Source organism: Trachemys scripta, chromosome 19 (assembly GCF_013100865.1).
Source record: "Trachemys scripta elegans isolate TJP31775 chromosome 19, CAS_Tse_1.0, whole genome shotgun sequence".
Lineage (NCBI taxonomy): Eukaryota > Metazoa > Chordata > Testudines > Emydidae > Trachemys > Trachemys scripta.
This window is the reverse complement of record NC_048316.1, coordinates 11,730,857-11,741,646: the sequence shown is the minus strand read 5'-3', so window position 1 is coordinate 11,741,646 and position 10,790 is coordinate 11,730,857. Positions and strand designations below refer to the sequence as shown.

The following is a 10,790-nucleotide window of genomic DNA, read 5'->3' as shown; positions in this document are numbered from 1 at the left end:
CCTTGACAAGAGCGAGGCTGCCCTCTCCATGGTACTGAAAGGCTCTGTGTGATTTGTACACAGCAGCCGAAGACTCAGCTTCTCGGGGACTCCTTTATGTGGGATTTGCTGAACAAGGCTATAGCTCTATCTGTAGACACCGGGGTACAGCACCACCGCACGTGTCCATGTTCTTAACTCACTTCAACTCCAAGAGGGCCACCAGAGGCGTGAGCCGGACTCTCCCTGGGAGCAGACTGTGTGAACTCATTAGGGAAGGGTCCTTGGGCACGTGAGCTCTTGTGCTGATACAACTAGTGTGATCTCTGGGATTAAACTTAACTAAGGGGCTGTGGGGACCATGATCTGCTGTATGAAAGAGCTGCTCACAAATCTCATGGCACAAGAGGTCATTCCCCAGCGTCTCTGGCCATCTCTCAGATGAGTCTGGCAGTCTCAGCCCCCGTGAGAGTCAGTTGAGATTGCCAAGCCCCCACCCCAGGCCTCTTCTCACTGTTTCCCAGTACTAGAACTGCCTCCTAATTAGAATCCATCAATGAGTTTCCACAGGCAGCTGCTGTGTAGTTGAAATCGAAATTGTTTCATGGGAACGTGTTGATTTTGGTGACATTTTCTATGGAAAAGTTTTTTAAATGTTTTGTTTTCACTTGGACTTTTACCTCGTATCATTGAACAAAAGCCTTAGAACTGAACACATCATTACTCTGAAATGGCAAACTCTGATGCAGCCGCAACGGTGGGCGGGCGCCCACTCCCCCACAACGCACTGTATGGATATCGCTGAAGTTATGACATTGTTGAAATTAAATGTTGTGATGTTTTAGAAGGTTCCTCTGCAAGCAGCCACCACCCCCCTGTACCCCCATTCAGCCTCTCTCAATCCCAGCTGGGTTTATGTAGCAGTGGCCAGAGAAGGTAGGACCTGTCTCCCAGCTCAGCCTCCCTGGAGAACTACACAGGACTCCATAATTCATGGCATCCATGTTCTGGTGATATTCCTTCCTCTGTGCACCTGCTTTAAGACTTGGCTCAGAGATGAGCAGGGACTTCAGGCTCCAACCCACACTCAGATACTCTCTCTTCCTTGGCTTGTTATATTCGTGCTAATGAAAGCTGTGACTGAACCATCCATCTGGTGTGTAGCCATGCTGCACCGAGGTGCCTCAGGGATGGGGCTGCTGGTGTTAGGGGACCGTTCTGAGACTGCCTTGATAAATGAGTTACAATTTCAGGCCTGTGAGCAAATTGCCAGTTGGTTTCCCCTCTTGAGGAGGATTGCTGCCATCAGCTGACTGTTGCTTTGTTTATTGTGTTGCTCTTTGGCACTCAGATCCCCGTGGAGATGTTGGGGAGGCATCTGGCTACCAAGGAAAGCTAAGGCCTTTGAACCCTTTCCTTCAGCTGCAACTGAGCTTCTGGCCTCTGGGAGCCAGATCCAACTCTATTTTGTGCAGCAAGAAAATGCTGTGATCTGGTCTAAGGCCAGGCAAGAAATAGTCCGGAGACCAGGCACATCCAACCAACAGAGTAAAGCAGCTGGGAGGGACATCCCCAGCCCTCAACGTGACAATCTGCCTCCACAATGCTCTATGATTGTTCTTATAGCAGCACTTAGGGGGGGTCTGCTGTGCAAGGTGCTGCACTTACCCATAGGAAGAGAGTCCCTGCCTCAAAGAGCTTACAGGCTAAATAGACAAAGGAAGGCTCATTATCCCCCTTTTACAGAATGGGAAACTGAGGTACAGCACCATGAAGTGACTTGCTCAAGGTCACACAGAGAGCTTCTGGCACAGGCAGGAACCCAAAGCCAATCTCCTGCGTCGCAGTCCAGAGCGGGGCCACCGTACTAGGCCCACGTCCAACAGCAGTCACAGTCCTAATTGATTATGTAAGTGAGAAGTGGAGGGCGAGCACCAGGGGCTGCGAGCTACATGCCAGCCAAGGAACAGCCCCTGGCTTGAGGCGGTCAGTCGGGAGGCACCAGTAAGGCAGATCGCAGTGTTATGGAGGTGCTACCACCGACAGGCTTCCAAGAGGAGTTGGGTCCTGAGGAGAGAGCGAGAGGAGCACAAGGAGATGTAGCCTCACTGGGAGGCTAAGCAGTAGCACCAGCTAGGGAATAGGAGGAGAAGATGGTGGAAGCAGAAAGGAGAAGACCCCAATGTGGGGGAGGGAGGGTGCCAGGGACTGGAGCCATGTAGGACTCAGAAGCTGGGGAGAAGCTTTACCTTGATGTGACCCCAGTGGGGAAGCCAAGGCAGGGATTTGAGAAGCCCATGGGTGTGGTCAGGGCTGTCAGAGATGAAGTGACGGGGCAAAATGGAGGGGCCATGTTAATCCCTCCCAGTCAGAAAAGTTCTTGACTTTCCCTGCACAGGTGCTTAGGGGGCTAGGAGGAGGGAGTGCCTCAGAGGTTAGCTGGTCTTTATGAAGGGGGCAGGGATCAGCAAGATTACAGAGCAAAGGTCTGAGCTGGCACCCGGCCTGGCTCATGGGCCAATCCCCACCTCAGAGTTAGTGAGACTGAAGCTCCACAGGGTTATTTCTTGCGGAGGGCCGAGGAGGAGTTGGCTGGGGAGTCTGTGGTGGAGAAGGGAAGGGAGCTGCTGGGTAATGTGGGAGACAGGCATTTCTGCAGGCAAAGGAAGCTGTAGTGTGGCCCATCACCACCTCTGAGGCAGCCAGCTTGGATCCCGCTGCCCAGCCAGGCTCACTGCCTCTCATGCACAGGGAGCCCGAGAGAAAAGCCAGCAGCTTTTGTACCAGCACCTAATTCTGTCACTTCCGGCGGGGCCCACAGCAGCTGCCTGTATGAACCATTCAGAGCCAGGGCCGAGTGGTTTTGAACCCATCCCACCTGTGAGTGTCCGTCGGCCACGTCCCCTCAGTTCACACAGCAGCTCAGCTCTTGGGAGAAGCATCGTAGAATGTTCCGGCTGGAGCCTGCCTGGCAGCTGAGAGTGGGGACAGGGACTTTGCTGTCACGTCTGGGCAGACGCTGTCTCCCGGGCCTGCTCCCTGAGGAGGGTGCTATTCCTTCCTGGCGTTCCTGCCCTTTAAGCCTCTCTTGCTGCTCTTGCTGCAGCCTGAGCCAACCCTACAGACCTGCTCAACATCTGCACCTTTCAGGCTGTCCTCCATGCTGGTCATTGTCTGGCCCTTGGTGGTGGAAAAGCCATCTTCACAGCTTCTGCCTCCCTGGGCATCTCCCTGCCTCTCCAACTCTTTTCTGACATCACTGCTTATCCCCTTCACCTGTCCCTTTGCTGCCGTATTGTCACTCCATTCACTCTGTTGTGGTGTCTCAGGGAACAGCCCATATGTAAGACACAGCACCACACAGAGCTGTATCCATGCAAACAAACAGTCTGGTTCACCTAGACGGCCCCCAGAGTGGAGACCCAGCTGTATTGGCTGTCTGCCTCCACTGCTGTCTGGCTAGCATTTGGGCTAATGTGCCCTTTGGGTTAGTCCTGTCTCGTAAGTGACTGTCTTGGATTCACCTCCTGCCTGTCTGTTATCACAGCCCCATCTCAGACTGGAATGGGATGAGGCCCCAGTTCCTCTTGAGGCCCCATTTGCAATCCCCTCCCTCCGCCAAGCAGTTCAGTCCTGGGTCAGCCGGCAGGTCCCCATGCCATGCTCAGGAGCTGGGGCTCAGTAGGTGAGTGCGCTCTGCATCCTGCACCCCAGGGCGTCTCACTGGGCTGGAGAAGTTCAATGGACTGCGTTAGGGAGGGCAGCAGGGTGGGTTCGGATAAATCAGCGCGATCGTTCCTGAAGAGAGCAGGTGACGTTTCATCCTGGATCAGGGTGCACAAGCTGGCAATGACCTTAACTCCCCAGCTATCCCAGGGCATGGTGGGAAAGACAGTCAGGCCACATAGGAACTAGGGGTGCTGCAGCACCCCCCTGGCTTGAAGTGGTTTCCATTAGATACAGGGTTTACAGTTTGGTTTAATGGCTCTCAGCAGCACCCCCACTATACAAATCGCACCAGCACCCCTGTTAGGGTGCTGTATTTCCTGATTAGAATTTAGGCCTAGGGATCTCCCAGGGAGAATCTGTTTCACACAGAATAGTTCCTTTCCTTTGTGTCTTTCAGCGAGGTTATCAAAGGTTTCTTCTAGCACTCGTATGTTGATATTTGGGCATCAGGTGCTAGGGGAAGGCTCCACTGCTCTGTGATCTGGGTCTCTGTTTGTTCAAACAGGAGTGGAGGTGCTTGGGCTGTTAGTGAATGGAGAGGGTGGGGTGGGGACTTCTGGGTTCTATCCTCAGCTCTGCCATTCAGTCACTGTGTCCCCTTGGCCACATCACCTCTCTGTGCCTCCATATCTGGAAAGTGAGAACTTACCTGCTTTACAGGGGGTGCTGGAAGGAGGAAGAGACCTGAGCTGCAATGCTGGGCCTCCCCTTAAGAGTATTCCCAGGGGAGAGGGCAGTGGGTTCCAGGGTGAGAAGAGATGTGAACTTTGAGTCCTCGGATCCCAGGAGGCAGGGGCCAGATAACACCATAGTGACAGGGGAATGGGGGGTAGGCTGCAGTGTCCTTACAGAACCTTCTCCTGGGCCACAGCCTGTTACTACAGGGACATCAGTCTGGGCAGGAGGAATGTCTGCTTGAAAAGGGGCTGTGCAGGGCAGAGCTGGGGAGAAAGGGGGACCCAGAAGGAACCTAAAGCAGGGGTCATCATGCCATGAGCAAGCCCTGCTAGGCACAGCTGCTCCAAGTCGGCCCAACCCAGCTAAGCCTCTGCTTTTCTCTTTAGCACCATGAAACCCAAGCACCCTGGGGCTGGGATCCATTCTGCCAAGCTACAGTCTGGAACTGGGGGACGTCTCCAGACACCTGGAACCCAGAGGTGCTAGAATGGGAGCAGGGAGCAGCTCAGCATAACCCGGTGAGCATCACTGTGGGGAGACACAGGGGTGAGCTGCAGAGATCCGGACCCCAACATCCCAAGAACTCGCAGTGGTTTGGATTCGGGTCCAGGCCCATCTGTAACTATGGGGGAGGGAGCTTTGACACCTTCCTCTGCACTGGCCACAGGCTACAGGACTGGAGGGGCCATTGGCCTGCTCTGGCAGGCAGTGTCTAGGACCCCAGGAGCAGCCCCTCTAGACGTGGCAGCTGCAGACAGTGCCTAGCACCCGCGGGTGTGGGAGGGCGGGTTACTTTGGTCCCAGCCCCCCCCCCCCCCCCCCCCGCAGAGGTCTTTGCAGCAGGGGCACCTGGAAAGCCCCGGGGCGCTGAAGGGCCCCGCTCCAGCAGCCAAGTGTTGACACCCCTCCAGAGTCTAATTTGCCTTTGATAGGGACTGGATTGTTTGCGTCACCTGCAGGGCTCGGGAGCGGGCTATAAAAGGGGCTGCAGCCATTGTCTGTGGCAGAACAGAGCCCAGAGGCAGCTCCCCCCGCCCAGCCGTGCCCGATCCATCGCTGCAGTCCCCGCCGATCCATCATGCAGCTGGTGGCCAGCCTGGTGTCCGTGCTGCTGCTGGTGTGGAGCGTGAGAGCCAGCGCCTTGCCCGGCGAGGAGAGAGCCGCCGTGGCGAACAGCAGGGTGAGGATCGCGCACCCCAGGGCGGGAGGCAGGGCAGAGGGGACCGCCGGGGCCACTCGGGTGGGCGCTCTGTGCTCCGGGATCCGCCGGAGCTGCGGCGCTGGGGGCTGGAGACGGCTGGGCTCCTGATTGGGAGGAGGGGGTCAAGGCAGACCGCAGAGGGGGCCGCGAAAGCAGAGTCCGTGCTAGGCGCAGACTGGCACAGTGAAGAAGGGGAGAGAAGTGAAGGAGGGGAGGAGAAAGGCAGATGGCTGGGAGAGTCCGGCGAGAGGGAGCCGGGCAGGAAAAGAAGGGGCGTGTAGGAGAACAGAAGGCTAGAGGGGGTTCTTGTCCCTGCTCTAGAAAGGACCCCGGGGGCGGAAGAATGCTGGAAGGACCCGGCGCAATAGGAAAGAAGGAAGGTAACCAAGAAATAAGAAGCGGAATAATCACACCAGAATAGAGTCACTTTGATCCGGAATAGAGTGTCCACATGGGACATACGCCAGCATAGCTGGAGCAGTGTAATGGTCCCGATAGTCCTCTGGCGGTCAGTTCCCCTCATAGATAAACCCCAGGAGGTACAGCCAACGGGAGGGGGCACTTCACCACGAAACAGCTTCTGCCCTGTGCTCCCAGACTGTGTCCAGAGCTCTGCCCCGCGCCCTGCGCTCCGCCTGCCAGCACCTGTGCGCCTCCAGAGCTGCCCTGCGCCTTTAGTTGCGCAAGTCTCACTCCGGTGCGCGTCCATCCCTGCAGCGCGGCTCGCAGACTCGCCTCCCAGCCTGGGAACCGGGGGCAGCACAAAAGGGGAAGGGAGGGGCACGGAGTACCCCGTAAAGGCACCTGTGTCTAGTTCCCGGTGTCGCTTTTTCAGCCTCAGAGGTGGTTCTCCATCAGCGTCCGAGGTTAATGCTTTGGAGAGGGGCTCTGGGGCGCTTTGGAGAGGGGCTCTGGGGCGCTTTGGAGAGGGGCGCGCGTCCCATGAGTAGCGAACGAGGAGACTGAACAAGAGACAGGCACACACAGTGAGATGCTGGGGGGACAGCATCCCATTAGCAAGCGGCCCTTAGATCGGCCTTAACCCTTTTGGGGGTGGGGGAGCACAGTCGCTATCCTCTGCAGATTCTCGCCACGACAACAGGTTAACCCTTTGTGTGTCCGACAGGTTTTTATCCCAAGTCTAAACCGCAGGGAGAAGGGAAGAGCGCGGGGTTAGGCGGCTAAGTCCAGTCACGAAGGCTCAGTGGAAGTGAGTGCAAGGAACGATTCTCAGTGGCCGGTCCCATGCCGCTGCTGGAAGGGAGATCCAGAGTGAATAACTTTCCAAAGTCCGGTCGAGAGCAGATAGCGGTAGGAGGGTGGGTTGGTGGCTGGAGAAGAAAGACGCGGATCCCTTTCTCAGGCTCAGGCCCCCCGGGTTACACACACACACACACACACACACACACACACACACACACACACACACACCAATGCACAGGAAAGCACCGGCCGGGGTATCCCCACGTCCCAGTGGAAGCGGCGCAGAGCAGCCAGCAGCCGTAAGACCCAGGGGCGCGAACCCATAACCAGCTCTAGCGGCTCGGGTCTTGCAGACTGGACATCCCTGAGGGCGGCCGCGACACCGCGGTGGGAGCAAGGGGCGAGCGCACGGGGCTGGAGCAAGGCGGCTCCGTGGCCCCTTCCCCTGGCACCTGTGCCTCGCTGGGGCCAGTGGCCGCCGGCTTCCAGCGCTGTCTGGTTCCGCTGGTTCCCAGGGAGCCAGGGCTTTGTCCCGCCCGGTTCATGGGTAGGCGAATGGGTCAGGCAGCCCGTGCCCAGGTAGCAGGGACACCCAGTAGGAGGCTGGAGCGCTGCTTCCCAGCTCAGGACTCGAGGGAGCGGCGACCCAGGTGTTGCCAGACGGGCAGGATTTGGGAAATCAGCCTCCCCGCGCCCTGTGGGGCTTCTGTCTTTGCCACGGCCGCAGGCAGCGGTGTGCCTCAGTTTCCCCGTCTGTCTAAAGGGCGAATCATTAGCGTCCGGCCAATACCCACAAAGGTTTCCTTCAAGAATCAGGAGGATTAATGTGGCAGCTCCCTGGGAAGAGCCTAGGCCAGCGGTTCGTGGTCGCTGGGCTCCCGGGGACAGCCTAGCCCAGCAGTTCGTGGCTAGGGACTGCCAGAGCATCGGCGGGGAGCAAACGCTGAATCCGTAGGGGCGAGATTCTTCTGGGGGTAAGGAAGAAACTGAGCTGAGTTACTCCGGATCAAGGCTGGTGTAACTGAGATCAGAATCTGGCCCTAGGCTATTTGAAAGCAGGCAGTGTGGGTTGTTTCAGATCTCCTTGGTACAAGTAGCGTTTCCAGCCATTTGGGACTACATCTTCCCCCCACCCCCGTCGCCCCCATGGCTGCCTCCTTCCTTCACCCTTAACTCTGTCCTCCTGGCAATGATTGGCCAGAGGAGTCGCAGCATGACGTTTCCCCATGTTAATAACAGGTTTCAGAGTAGCAGCCGTGTTAGTCTGTATCCGCAAAAAGAACAGGAGTACCCTCTCTAAGGGTACATCTACACTACAGCGGGGAGTCGATTTAAGATACGCAAATTCAGCTACGTGAATAGCGTAGCTGAATTCGACGTATTACAGCCGACTTACCCCGTTGTGAGGACGGCGGCAAAATCGACTTCTGCCGCTTTTTGTCGGCGGCGCTTACTACCACCTCCGCTGGTGGAGTTAGAGCGCCGATTCGGGGATCGATTGTCGCGTCCCGACGGGACGCGATAAATCGATCCCCGAGAGGTCGATTTCTACCCGCCGATTCAGGCGGGTAGTATAGACCAGGCCTAAGGTGCCACAAGTACTCCTGTTCATGTTAATAACGTTTCTCAGCACATTGCCCCTCCATAGCCCTTCCCAAGTGGGTGCTGTGACTGCCAGGCAATGGAGTCAGTGGGTGGGGAGATTTATAGCTATCTGGGTTTGGGGAGGGTGGGAGGAGCAGGGGATATTGTAACGGAGCAAACCAGTTTGTTCACTGGTATAATGACACACAGGTGCTGCTGTCTCAGCCCAGCTGGCCAGGTAAGTATGGCATGATCTAGTATGGGTCTGGGAGCCAGAAATTCCGGAGCTCTAATCTCAGCTCTGTCATTGGTTTGCTGTGTGAGCTTGAGCAAGTTATGCCCCCTTGTGCCTTGGTTTCCCCTCTTGTATGGTGGTAGTAATAACTGTTTCCTGTTACCCTGGGAGACAGGGTGAGGATTAACTCTCTCCTGTCTGCAGACCAAGTGCTGTACAGGTGCTGAGATCCCTCAGGCCAGGATCCTGTGGTGAGGGAGAGGGAACCAAGGGAACTGGGATCCTGGCTTTGTCCCCCTCTTCCGCCTCCCCTGTCTCTCTGAGACCCAGGCTTTCTGAGCACTGAGCAGAGAACCAGAGACAGATTAGGGATTTGTGGGTCCCTGGGCCAGAGCAAGTGGGGAGACCCCCCCACCTCCGGCACTCCTGCTGGGGAAATGGGGTCAGGGCACGGGGACAGGAGTGCTGGGTGGGTGGAGCAGGTCAGGGCCTGGGGGTGCCCATTTTTCTAGGGCCCCTCAGTTGGCTGGGGCCCCTGGGCTCAGGCCTCGTTGGCCCAATGTCTAATCTGCCACTGCAGAGAACCATCCAGGTCTCTATGCCAGAGCCTCTGTGCTAGCTCTCCCTCCTGTGTATGCTGTCCCCCTCCCCTCTGTCTCACGGGCCAAGAGATGTGAACCCGGAAAGAGGAGGAGGCCAACTGGGACTGGCAAATGTCCCCACCTTTCTGCCTCAACTCCCCCCCCACCACCACCACCATCATGAAGACCCCAATGACTCCCATCCAGCACTATGAAACTGGCCATTCTGAGGGCATTAGCACCGCAGAGGATTGCCCAGTGTCCTAAGGGTTAGAGCTGGGGTCTGTGATGAGGAATGGAGAGCATTAGGCCAGTACCTGCAGAGTGACCTACGGAGATGGCATCACCTCTCTTGTGCTTTCCACTTGCAGGAGCAGACCAAGGCCCGGAAGGACATGATCCTGAAGATGCTGGTGGGTCTCCTGGATGGGATGGACACGGGGCGCGAGACAGCTTCCACTGACTTTGAAGAGCCCCCGGAGAGCAAATTGGAGGAGGAGCAGCTGGCTTTGGGGCGGTTAGCCCAGCTATCCCAGCGAGACCGCAAAGCCCCTTGTAAAAACTTCTTCTGGAAAACCTTCACTTCCTGTTAACCCCCAAGCCCCACTACCAGCCCTGGATCCAGGCCCCCTCAGATGTTCCCTGTCCCCTTTAGAACACAAGAACTGTACCTGCATTGTAAATAGCATACACATGTCAATGGTTTCTGTTTTCCTCAAATGATTTGAGCTCTGTTTGTTTATTACTCCATTCACAAATAAAGCATGGCTGAGAGGCGCCTTGGGAACATGGGTCTGCTTGTTTGTGCCTGCTGCAGCTAAATGCACACACACACATCTGGACCTTCTGACACACTCGGTGGGTGGTGGGCAAAGGTCAAGGTCTGGCCTGAAAGGTGTTGGGGGGAAAAGGACATGCTGACTAATATATGCAGACTAGCATACCTATATATTATGCTGATAATAGTACCCACAATACATATTCCAAACGTTTAAGTATACATATTATTAAGTATTAATATAGCAATTATATATCCCATATTGGCCTATATTTTTTTTATAATCCTGTTGAGTTGTGCTAAGTATCCCATAACACTTTGCATTAGCAGAAGTAAACTTTGGCTTAAGTAGATAGGAAGACTGTCAGTGTCAGGAGATATAAATGTTTTCTAACAGCAACAGAAAGGGATTTACCCTCCTCAGAAACCTATTTACCCTGGTACAAGCCCAGGAGATGGCTCCAGGCCCTTTAGTACCTGGAGTGCTCAGAACAAAGATAAGGTTGCATCATGACCTGGGTTCATCACAGAAGATAAAGGAGTGCATCAGGATACCAGCAACTAACAAGGTGAAAACCTGATTCCTTAAATCCAGTGTCAGATGCCATACATATATAGCACCTTTTACTGATACAAAAAGGGATATAACTTAAGGGAGCATGCCTTCTGTGTAAGGTGAATGTCACATGACTGAACAGGACTGCTCTTCGGAGACTAGGATCATATAAAACCTTTTTCCTGCATTATAGTAATAAACTGGACTGATGTTGGTGAGTTGATCTCTTGAGTATAGTTCATAACAAACCAAAGTGTGCTCAAGCA

At 55.4% G+C, this 10,790-nt stretch overlaps 1 protein-coding gene across 1 annotated transcript; it reads left to right on the top strand.

Annotated features, from left to right (window-relative positions):
* Positions 1-5,371: 5,371 nt before the first annotated feature.
* On the top strand, positions 5,372-9,977 carry LOC117867766 (somatostatin-2-like). Its single transcript, XM_034753006.1, has 2 exons — positions 5,372-5,566; positions 9,562-9,977. Exons 1-2 carry the CDS (start codon positions 5,465-5,467, stop codon positions 9,781-9,783), a joined length of 324 nt encoding a protein of 107 aa, XP_034608897.1. The 5' UTR covers positions 5,372-5,464; the 3' UTR covers positions 9,784-9,977.
* The last annotated feature ends 813 nt before the right edge of the window (positions 9,978-10,790 follow it).

What these genes read in the sequence shown, in the direction of transcription:
- LOC117867766 (XM_034753006.1), top strand. Translation starts at nt 5,465, where the DNA reads ATGCAGCTGGTGGCCAGCCTGGTGTCCGTGCTGCTGCTGGTGTGGAGC. An exon ending in CCGCCGTGGCGAACAGCAGG is followed by an intron (nt 5,567 to 9,561) that starts GTGAGGATCGCG and finishes TTCCACTTGCAG; the next exon opens with GAGCAGACCAAGGCCCGGAA.